This window comes from Callorhinus ursinus, unplaced genomic scaffold (genome assembly GCF_003265705.2).
Source record: "Callorhinus ursinus isolate GAN/ISIS: 27379988/994484 unplaced genomic scaffold, GSC_fseal_2.0 scaffold4, whole genome shotgun sequence".
Taxonomy (NCBI): domain Eukaryota; kingdom Metazoa; phylum Chordata; class Mammalia; order Carnivora; family Otariidae; genus Callorhinus; species Callorhinus ursinus.
Window position 1 is genome coordinate 153,467,483 of NW_027397066.1, and position 12,660 is coordinate 153,480,142.

At 35.8% G+C, this 12,660-nt stretch overlaps 1 protein-coding gene across 1 annotated transcript in view; it reads right to left on the minus strand.

Annotated features, from left to right (window-relative positions):
* ELP3 (elongator acetyltransferase complex subunit 3) overlaps positions 1–12,660 on the minus strand; it is a 102,642-nt gene that overhangs the window by 60,896 nt on the left and 29,086 nt on the right. Inside the window, exon 8 of the mRNA XM_025873776.2 lies at positions 665–826. Within this exon, the coding sequence (XP_025729561.1) occupies positions 665–826 (162 nt within the window). The remainder of the gene's footprint in view (positions 1–664; positions 827–12,660) is intronic.

A 12,660-nucleotide genomic window follows, 5' to 3' on the forward strand; every position in this document is an offset into this window, starting at 1 on the left:
CCTTTACATACACAATCAATGATCTCTGCTGCCTAATAAACTCCTGAAATCTTTTGTTTTTCTCTAATTTACCAATTAATCATGAAGTTCCTTATACAGCTAATCTTTCATGTGTAACTTTTCTCATCAATTCAGTGATCTATTTCTAGAGTTCTACAAGAGAACTTCATATGGCTCTGTCAACCTTATTTCCATCCTTTCTTACCCTCCCAAATTTCTCAGTTTATATCCATTGCTCCCCAATCCTTCTTTCACTACTCTGCTTATTGGCATCCGCTTCACAAAAACTAATCTTTTAAATATCACCCTGATGTCCTTCTTGTTCAAACCCTTCTCTTTGTTTCCATGCTCCTGGCCTTCTCTCCTGCTGTAGATGACTGATCTTGAGCCCTGCCTTCTGCTTTCCAGATGGGAAAGACTGTTTATGACAAGAACAGGAAGAGAGAAGAGCACGTTTACAGGCTGCTGAAAAAGAGCCAGTAAAGACTAGAAATAAGGAAAGGGGATGGAAATTCAGAGCAGAGATAGAGGCTGACTCTGAAAAGAAGGAATCCCTATGTATCTTTCTCTAAGACTGGTAGGAAGGAGAAGAAGATGAGCATGAACACAGAAAAGAATCAGTGGGAGTTAGAAGGATCTTGTGTGAAATCATTTGCCAACTTACCTGTTGGTATCTCTGGCCACGTCTTCATAGACGCTCTGCACCCCAATCTCCAGCCTTGTGCAACCATAGGTCAACATGTCACTTAAATGCCGCTTCATACAATAATCTGGTCTGGTCTCAATAGTAATTCCGATACACTTTGTGAGGCTTCTCTCAGAATACCTGCCAAGCAAATCTAAAAGTAAACAACCTACCACAGCTTTAGGACATTTGCTCCCATTTAAAGGACCGTCTTCTCTTAGTCCTATAAGACAGTGGTTAAGAGAGTGGCCTCTGGACCCAGACTGTGTTCAAATCCTGGCTCTGCTACTTCCTAACTATGCAAACAACCTCTCTGTGCTTCGGTTTCATTATCTGCAAAATGAGGCTAATAGGAGTCATACCTCATAGGACTGACATGAGTGAATCAGCACACAGTACTGTTACCATTATCATTCTTACCCTCCTACAGTACGCTGCAAACCATAATCTCCTTGAAAGCAGTGATTTCAACTGTGGAACCCTAGCAACCACTTTTCATATAAGTGAAAACTATCTGCCTTATTTATTTCCCACTCCATATTTTATGTCATGTTAAATATAAGAAAAAAAAAAGAAGGGGAGGGTAGGTATGTATAATGATCATAGGAATAATTTAGATAAAATGTTTCCTATATACACATAAGTCATTCTGCCAAGCCTATTAATTTTAGCAATGATTTACAAAATTAGACATCATTCTTCTCTTTCACTAACAGCAGGTATCAAAGTACTGAGTAACACTTTAGATTCAAGCTGCTTGAGTTAATGGTTTTATTGCTGGCCAAGAATCCAGAGAAGTAAAAATGACTTGTGGACGGGGCTGCTGATGTGAGGGGGGACCTAACATTTATACAGGCCACTGTGCCAAGCGCTATGTGAGACACTCTGTATATATGGAATGCTCCATCAGCTCATAACACAGAGCTCATAACATCCAAGTCAGGATTTGAAATTGGGCCCACCTGACTTCCAAATCCTTGTTCTACACTTCACTTTATAGCACTGCTTAGACAATTCAGCAAGGAACATCAGATTTCTCTTTTCAACTTCTCTAACGTTCTAGAACCCAGTGATTCTTTTTGGTGCACGCTTCTACAACTTTCTCAATTCCCTGGGAGGGTGAGGGAAACCTCTTATTTTTTTTCTTTCCCCCGTTTAATTTCCTTCCTTTCAAAGAAGTTCAAAGTTCTTTCTTGAAGTACAAAAATCATAAAATTTCCAAAATTTTGTAACTACTCCTTTAGGTTCACTTCTTCATTAACTGTCAATAAAAGCTGACTTATTTAATGTTAATAACAGTTATTAACGAAGTTAAGAATCACTGAACTGGAGGACTGATTCTGAAATTTTCCCTTCTCGACATTCAAACTCTTTTGCACTGTTTATTACTGTATTCCATAAGGTTTTATACAGGATTACCAGAGGCAACAGAACTAAAAAGTAAATAAGTAGTCCAAAGTTACTCAAGTGAATCATGAGAGAGAAAAAGGGCTCAGATTTTATCAAATCTTGCCTAAGACAGGATACTAAATCATTAGGCTTTTTTGAAGTAAATCAGAAAGTCACATACCTCTCAAATAGGCGGGTACCAAGACCTGCAGTAACAGAAGTACATAATGCCATGGCTAAATATAATTTTCTTTGAGTATCAATTATTGTGTTTGGGTAAAACCATATTTAAAAAATTAAAATACTATATTATGGAGAAAGGAAATCACATGAAGATTGATTTTAAAAAAAGGAAAGCAAGAAACTCTAAATTAGTGTATTTAAGAAAGTAAATAACAACATATTAGAATCAAGCATTCCAAAATTGTTATCACAAATCTCCCTATTAACTGCCTGTTTCATAAAGCCTCTGGTATTTCTTAAAAGAAGTTCAGCATCACAACAGTACCCTGCATCACTGGGAAAAAACCAGAGGACGTGCAACTGTGCAAGTGGGAATATGTCTAGAGGAAAGAGGAAATCACCTGCTAATCTTTCTATTGCCCAGATCATGAAAGGCATGCAGACAGAGAGGAAGCTGCTGCAAGGACTATAAGGTCTCTTCCTAAGTAGTTGGAATATAGTATAAGGACAGAGACAAGCCTTATCTCAAATAATAATTTAACTCCATTTCAAAAATGTCTTTCCTCTTAAGGGAAATGTCATTACCTTTTGCAGGAGAAGAAATGGAAAAATGAAAGAAATTAAGTTTTTAAAAGCTAACATTTTATATTTACAAAAAGCTTTTACCACTGTCTTCTTTTCAGAATTGTATTTTCATTTGAAAAGCAATTAAGCAAAAACTCCTTTAATTTGAATGACAAAAACAATGGGGTATTTTCCTAAAGAACAGAGTTTAAGGTCATTTTTCCTATAGGATCACTCTATTTTTATTAGGATTTTTGTTAATGCTACATTTAGTCCTACAATCACTGAACCTACCTCTTCATTTAACAGAGGTGTAAAGATATGAATGATTGTTATTTAATATGCAAATATTTGCATTAAGGCTTTCAACTAGTCTAAGCAAATTACAATTTTGGGGGCGATTTTCAGGGCCTGCCATAACCCTCCATATCATTTTAGGTAGCCATCCAACAGTGTGCCTCTCCTCAGTACCTAGTTCAACTCCCATACCTTCTGGGGGGCCACAGAATTCTTAAGTTCTTGGGCACCTAGGAAATGCGCTACACATTTTCCAACTCTGATCATAAACTTCTAAGAGACCAAGTCAGAGACCCAATTTTTTTTTTCTTTCCTCCGTTTAATTTCCTTCCTTTCAAAGAAGTTCAGAGTTCTTTCTTGAAGTACAAAAAACCATAAAATTTTTGCATACAGGTCTTCTAATTCCAATTCCAATGCTCTTTTTGTGATATTACAGGGTCATCTTAAATAAGTCTGGACCCTACCTGTATGGGGCTATGTGGAATCCTACACTTTTTTGTATGCCACAGTAGTGGCACCAACTATAAAAGATGCTAATATGCTCTGCAAAGCCAAATATAACTTAAGCTAATAACTTATGATGACAGCATTTTTTTTTTTAACAAGGTTGGGGGGTGGGGTGGGACAATACCTTCAAAGTTTGAACTTACACAAAAACTAAATGCTACCCAGTCTTCAAAACATAGCTCAAATACGTTTCTCCTCCCACAACATCTTCCCAGAGCCTCTCTTTACTTTGTGCTACCATTCCCAAAGCCACCTTGCCCATAATACGAATATAGTTTGCCCTGTTATTTGTGGATATTTGTCTGTGCAGCTAGACAGGAGGCTCCTTGAAGGCAGTACGCCCAAGTATGTTTAGAGGTAACTGCTTAAGGGCTTCAGCACTAAAAACTCTCCTTTAGTGTAAAAAAAAAAAAATACAAAGAACGAATAAATGAATCAGGCATAACTGAAGACACAGGTCTCTCTTTACTCCCATAGCAGCCTCTAGTTAATTCTGCTGATTATCTTTCCTCTTGCAAAGAATCAACCCTAGAGGGTGCCTTGCACTAGACCAGGTATTCTATAGAAAGGAGTAATACACTAGCTTTTGTCCCAGAGATGCTTAACAATCTAGCTGCAAGAGAAAAGACACAGATGAAATCAAGAAGGATTTAAGAGCAAAGAGCTAGAAGGGGCAGAAATATAAACATATATTATTTCTTGGTTCTATTTATAGAAGGAAAAAGTAAACTATAAAAGTGATATCTATTATTACTAACTCCTTGCCTGAAGGGCCCCAACAAAGGGGACACCGAAGGAAGACAGCAAACCAATGTTAAAGTCTCTCTATTATCTTCTGGAAACTGTTTACATGATTCACTCCAGGAAGGCTATGGCATCAAAGAACACTTCTCATTGCTATCAATTTGTTACAGTCCTCTTTTAAAACCTGTCATTAATAAAGTCGGATGTGTCTTAGTCTACTCCTGCGTGCAATCTCACTACAGCTCTAGGCCCAAATTCCTGAAAACCTTAGAGAACCTTCCTACATGGACCTCAACCTGCTCAAACCAAATGGCAAAATAAATAAAAATGGTATATAGATGAAATGTTAATTTTCATTAGTCATAATATAAAACTCTTCTCCATATCTACAATCCCAAAATTGCTAAGTAGAATTTACAAAATTCTTGGACAGCCAAAGATCTGTTTGAATTGCCAAATAATATCTGGGATTACTGATGAAATTCCTCAATAGTAGCACCACAGAACAAATTCTTTTTCTTTTTTACTATAATCATATCTGGAAAATATCTCAATAAAATTTTATGCTCTGTACAATGCTGTGCTGGTGATATTCCAGACTTAAGAATGACTGAGTTGGGTGTTGGGTGATTTAAAAATGACAATTTTTTTCCTTTTCCCTTTATTTTTTGAGACAGTGGTCAAGTTTGCTTCCTGGATATTGGTTGTTATTGTCAAGGGGGTCTATAAAACAATAAGGTTCTGCCCAACACAAACTAAGGAAACAGAAAGAAACAGAATCCTGATTTTTAAATGAGCACAACCTATGAAAAACTAACCTGGTGACCTTGTAATTTAGAGACAAATCAGGGACCTATCATGCTAGTTGACAAGGTGTAAGATACATATAGGAAAAACAACCCGTAACATTTTGGGTTTTAATCCTTTCAACAGCTGACAAGAATGCTATCAGACAGCTGAAGAACCAACAGCAATGCATTATTAATAGAAAAGAAAAAAAAATCACAGTTATTACACATTCTTTTAATATTACACACACATTCAAATTTAAGGACTATATATAAGGACCATAAATGCATTACAGAAAAGTTGTCATTGTCAGAAAGTGACTGCTAGATGAAAAATAACTTCCAAATACATCCTTTAGATAAACATTCTCATTCCAATAGAAATCTTCAAACTACAGAATGTCAGAGAAAGAAGTAATTTCAGAGATAATCTAGTCCCACCTCATTTTTATAGATGAGGAAAATAAAGCAGAGAACACGCAAGTGGCTTAAATCAGGTAATAATGCAAGATAATCACAGACATAAGTGTGGAATCTAAGTCTCCCGATTCTTCACGCAGTTCTTTCCACTGGGTTCATTTAATAACGTTTACTTAGTACTCTCTATCTGTAAGACATTATGCTAGATATAAGGGATCTTCTCTCTTAAGAAGACATTCCCTCTTAAAGGAAATAGGAAGGGGTGCCTGGGTGGCTCAGTTAAGCGTCCAACTCCCGATTTCAGCTCAGCCCATGATCTCCGGGTCGTGAGATTGAGCTCTGCATCAGGCTCCTCGCTCAGAGTGGAGTCGGCCTGGGATTCTCTCTCTCCTCTTCCTCTTCCTCTGCCCCTGCCCCACCCTTTCTCCCTCCCTCCAATAAATAAATAAATAGAAATATAAAAAAAAACCCAAAACAAAAAACTGAAGTCATACTCTCCCTGACCAAAATGGCATTAAAATAGAAATCGAGAACAATGAGATACCAAGAAAAACTCCGTTTTTTGGGAATTTGGAAATTAAACAACCAATTTTTATATAATCCATGGGTCAAAATATAAAGGATTTAAAAAATATTTTGAATAGAATAATAATTATAATACAACATATCAAAGTTTGTGGGATTCTGCCAAAGCAGTGCTTAGAGGAAAACTTAAAGGTTTAAATACTTACATCGGGGAGGGGGGGGAAGGTCTATAATGGCCAAGCCTCTATACCTTACTAAGTCACAGAAAAAGAACCATAACGTACCCCAAAGAAAGTAGAAGACAACAACAACAAAAAAATAGAGCAGAAATCAATGAAGTAGAGGACATAAAGTCAAAAGTCAGTTCTTTGAAAAGAACAACAAAATTGATAAACCCCTAACTAATCAAGAAAAAAAGAGAAAACACAGATTATCAGTACCAGGATTGAAAGAGGGGTGATCACTAACATACTACAGATATTAAAAGCATAATAAGGGGATAGTATGAACAACTTAATACCAAAAAGTTTGACAACCTGGATGAAGTAGACAAATTCCTTGAAAAATATAACTTACCAAAATGGATACAGATAAAACAGAAAATCTGAATATCTCTAGTTAAGAATTGAATTAATCATCTAAAACCCTTCCATAAAGAAAAACTTCAGCCTTGGATAATTTTACTGGTGAGTTCTAACAAACACTTATGGAAGAAAAACATTCATTTTATAAGAACTTTCAGAAAACAGAGGCGGACACACTTCCTAACATGTTTTATGGGGCCAACATAATACAAATACCAAAACCTGACAAAGAAATTATAAAAAAGGAAATTACAAACCACCATCTCTCATGAACATATACACAAAATCCTTTCCAAAGTATTAGCAAAATGATATATAAAAAGGATAATAAATTATGACCAAATAGGGTTTATCCTAGGAATGGAAGGTTAGTTTAAAATTAAAAAAATCAAAGTAATCTACCTGATAAAAATAAAGGAGGAAAATTATGTGATCATCTGACTAGATACAGAGAAGTCATTAGACAAATGAATTAGCGATAAAACCTCTCAGCAAACTTCTTCAATCTAATAAAGGTATCTACAAAAAACTCAAGGAATATTGCAGTTAATACTGAAATATTAAATGTTTCCCGTGTTACTGGAAATAAGAAAAAGAAGCCCACTCTCACCACTTCCATTTAACACTGTCCTAATGTCCTAGCCATTATAATAAAGCAAGAAAAAGGATGCAAATCCAAGAAGAAAAATTAAAGCCTACTGTATCTGCAAATTGATTGTTTATGAAGAAAATCCTAGCAAATTTACAAAAACAACTTTTAGAACTAAGTAGTGAATTTATTAAGGTAATATGATACAAGGTTAATATACAAAAAAATCAATGGTACATCTATATATTATCTGTAAACAGTCTGAAAATGAAATTTTCAAAAAGTTCAATTTCTGTAGCATCAACACAAAAATATTTTGGGGTAAGTTTAACAAAAGGTTAATAACATCTCTACACTGGAGATTTCTAAGAGAAATTAAAGAAGACCTAAGTAAATGAGGAGACAGACTATGCTCACGGATCAGAAGACTCTCAATATTGTCAATTTTCTCTAAATTGTTCTATAGTTGTTTTATTAAGATTTTATTTATTCGACAGAGAGAGAGAGAGAGAGAGAAAGAGTGAGAGAGGGAACACAAGCAGGGGGAGTGGGAGAGGGAGAAGCAGGCTTCCCGCTGAGCAGGGAGCCCGATGTGGGGCTCGATCCCAGGACCCTGGGATCATGACCTGAGCTGAAGGCAGAAGCTTAACTACTGAGCCACCCAGGCGTCCCTAAATTGTTCTATAGTTTTAATGCAATCCCAATCCCAACACACTTTTTAGTAGAAACTGACAAGCTGATTCTAAACTTTACATAGAAATGCAAAGGAACTAGAATATCCAAGACAATCTTGGAAAAACAATGACAAAGACGACTCACGCTACTTGACTTCAAGACATACTATGAAGCTACAATAATCAAGACAGTGTGTTACTGGCATAAGAAAAAATAGATCAGTGGGACAGAACAGAGCCCAGTTCCACATTTATAGTCCATCAATTTTTGACAAAGCCACCAATATAACCTAAATGGGAAAGGGAAGTTTTTAAACAAGTAATGTTAAAACAATTAGATGTCCACCTATATGAGAAAAAAGAAACCTTGACTCCCTACTTCACACTACATTTAAAAATTAATTCAAGATGGATCACAAGCCTAAATAGGCAAGTTAAGTATAAAAAGCTAAAACTATAACTAGAAGAAAACACAGGAGAGTATCTTCTTGTCTTGGGAGTAAGCACAGGTTTAATAGAGACAATACAAAAAGCAGTAACAGAGCAAAAAATAGCTAAATTAGACTTCATCAAAATAAAAACTTCAGCTTAAAGTTAATCTTAATAAAATGAATACTTCAAGCCACAGACTCGGTTTTCATATTTGTAAAATATAAATCTAGCAAAGGACTGGTATCCAGGATTTATGACAGCCCAATAAAAAATGGGCAAAAGATTTTAACACACTTCGCAAAGAATATATACAGAAAGCATAAGCACATAATAAAGTGCTCATCATCATTAGTCATCAGGAAAATGAAAATTAAAGCCACAATGAGATACCATTACACACCTACAAGAATGGCTAAAATTAAAAAGACTGACAACACCATATGTTGGTGAGGATGTGGAACAACCAAATGTTCATACATCACTGGTGGGAGTACAAATGGTACAACTACTTTGGAAAAATGTCTGGCAGTTTCTTATAAAATAAACGTAAGATGTAGCATTTCTACTTCCAACAGAAATAAATACTATATTCACATTAAGACTTGTAAGAATATGTTCACTGAAGTTTTATCATAATAACTGCAAACTGGAAACAGCCCACGTGTCCATCAACAGAATAGATAAGTTGTGGTCTATGCATACAATGGAATACTACTCAGCACAACCACTGAAACACCCAACAACACTGATGAATCTCAAAATATTATGCTCAATGAAAGAAGCCTTACACAAAAGAGCATATGGTTATATGGAAGGGGGGAAAAAGGGAATAATGGCTGTCTCTGGAAGACATAGATGAGAATTTACTGGGAAGGAGCACGAGGAACCTTTCTGGGATGATGGTTATGTTCTATACCCTATTAGGGTTTTGATGCACAGGTATGTACATGTATTAGAACTCATCAAATGATATACTTAAGATCTTTGCACTTCATTGTATGTAAATTTACTTCAAAAGAAAACACAGTGGACTAGTAATGATGTGCATGATGATATATTTAAAGAAGTGTACTGAAGTCTGCAACGTATTTTGAAATACATAAAAAAAGAGGGATCCATGGATAGGTAGAAAAATGGATAGTGGGATATGTATGTGATAAAGCAAGTACTATAGAATCCAGGTGACAAGTATGTAGTGCTCACTGAAAAATTCTGGTTTTTTGTTTGTTTGTTTCAAATAAAACGTTGGAAGAAAAACAGCAGCTAATATGACTGAGATTGTCTTTTAGGTTGGACTGCCAATGTTAAGGATCCTGGTCACCATCCACGAAAATCGGTTGATCAAGGGAGGAAGTGAAAGAGGTCAATATAAAGTGAGGGGTGGGGAGTATATTAGAGCCAAAGCCCAGAAATGCAAGACGTCTTAAGTGTGACAGAAACAATGCCAGGGCAGGAAGGCAGAAAACAGTCACTTTCAAGCCTTCTGAGGTTGCTTTTGCTTTCTTCCTAACTTCTGCAAGTCTATGAAACTCTCTTCTAGGCCTGGTATCCAGCATTATCTAGCACTAGCTTTTCCAAGACACATAAGGACACAGCTGGAGGATTTAAAGTCATTGATGAGGGGCAAAAAAGAGGAAGGAACGGAAATGAATTAAAAATTCCACTGGGAGAAGTTATGACTCACCCACTTCTTGATGGGTAACTACCCTTTGAAATTGCATCTTTTGAAAACAGCCAAGAAGCATTAAAGATTGAACGTAAAACTGCTTCTGGGCAGGACTGATTAAAAAGGAATAAAACTATTTTAAAAAGGTTACTCTGAGTTATCTGGCAATATTTGCATTCCAGTGAATGGGTGACTCAGATCCTACTGCTCGTCCTTTTCATCTCCAGAGCTATGATTTTTAGAGGACAACAGTCACCAGTAATTGTTGCTCTCTGTAGAAAACTGAAGTCTCAGTCTAGCTGACAGAAATGAGTGATTATCACTTTGCTTGATTTAATGTGCCTTCACAGAAACCACACCTGCTTTGTCCTTGAACTCTTTGACTCAGCTTTCCAATTTTTCTATTTACAAGGATATAACATACTTTTTGCTACTAACTTGCTGTAAATAATAACCAGGTTCACTTTGGGGGCTTTTCCTTACCTTAACTTTTAACATTTTAAGTAAAAAGCAAAACTTTAATCAGGTTTAAATATGGCTTAAACTTTAATCAGGTTAGACACTGGGTAACAAAGGAGGGTAACACGAGCTAACTGCAGTTTGAATGAAGACTTTTAACCTTAAACATTATGGACTCATCTGTCACTATGTAATTTTTAACCTAATTTTAAAATTAATCTTTTAAATTAAAACCTCTGCTATGCTAATGAAAGTTAGTATTGCATATTTATATTCAGCAATAACAAACAACTAATAGCAACTAATACTAAAACAAACATGAAGCTCATTACTTTACATCTGAGAAAGGTCAGCCACACTAGGTAACCCAGCCAGTCTTCACAAATACCCCTAGTGCAAGAGAACATAGAAAACGGAGATAAACAGCTCATCCAAAAATTCTGAAGAAACACATTATGTCCAAAACACAGTATCTCTGGGCTGCTCTTTATTTCACAAAATGTTAACATTTGAAAATGGTTTTCTAAGTCTCTAGTTCTATAGTACAAACCAGACTGCTATTTCTTTAAACTATAGAACATTTCCCCAAAAACTAAATACCATTTTTACTGTAGGGAGTTAGTAGCAAAAAATTTACCTCAACAAAACAAACAGGATGCCACAAATCAGCTTTTTCCAGATTATCTCATAAAAGTATAGAGACCAGGAGAAAAGAACAAAATATGTCAAATGTGGGTTGGCATGATTCAGTGTAACATTTATGGATGGTTTTATGGCTCCCAAATTGTACTTTTATTACTTCCCGAGAGCCATTCATGAAATCTGTTGCAATGAAGACTCAAATCATATATAAATTTTCATCTGGAAGTAAAGAGTTTGTTGCCCTCTTGAGGTAAATTCAAGAACAGAAACAAAACAATGCTGGCTTGGCCTAGTCAATTACAGAAAGAGGCTTTCTTCTCCAACAGGCTTTTTCTACAAACATATCATGATCTGAAGCTGGACAGTTATAATACAAACTCTATTTTTACCCCAACAACAGACAACTTACAAAGGCACTAAACATTTCTGCAAAAATAAAGCTAAAACTTCACACCAAGAATAAAGCAAGAATTTTAAAGTTTCAACAGATAAAAATGTCAAACTAGCTGCATCCTAAAAATTCATTATGCAGATCTTCAGTTAACCTAGCTCATATGACCCAGGGGACCCAAACTATAGACTGTGAAAAGCTTTATGGCAAACTTTTATGGAGGTTGGTTGGGTCAGTGGGGCAAGTCCAAGAGAGTATACTCAATTCCACTCATTGTTTGGTCTTCAACATGAGAAGTAGCTGCACTGAGAAAAGAGTATATAATATCTAAGTGTGGGTAGAAAAATTCAATGGTCTTGATAGATTATCCTGTTAGGGAATTCTCAGAGTTAAATGAATTTTAGTCAGTATTGCCATTTCAACGTCATGGGGCTTTAAACTAATTAATGTTGTTTCCCCTCAACTTATATTTTTATTCTAAGCTATCAACTGATTTTCAGTATTAAGAAGAATGGGTTAGATTACATCATTATTCCTCTAAAGTTTCAAAGACTTCAGTGTTTTACTAAGCATGACTTACATTCATGAATGATCAAGGTTTTGAATAAGCAGTAAAAATATGGTCACCATCTCATCTTGCTATTAAAGATCCTGTAGGAGGAAGAGATCACACCAGCCAGCTGTTGTTAAAAGTCTAGATTCATGGACACAGAATTAACCCATCACATTCTCTAGAAGCAATCAAACAAAGTAGGTTCCTCACACACTCTCCCAATTGCTGAACTCTTTATACATATCCTTCCAGATACCCTTGATAGCTCAGGGGATAGGGAAAGTAGAAAGGACAGAAAAGATGTCCCTATTCTAAGAGGTAGCCCTACTTAAGTCATTAGCTGTCAGTATTGACCTACAGATTGATCATTCATTCAAAATTCATTCACACATTTACTGATGGCTACTATGTGCTAAGAACCATTTTATTTACAAAGCAATGAAAACCACCCTTAGGTTCATTCAAACTTTGGTTGCACTTACTACTCTATAAAAAATTCTCTAAGAGGGGCACTATTTGAACAACTTTGTATTAGCTAAATGACCCTCCCTCCCCAATATAAAAGAGA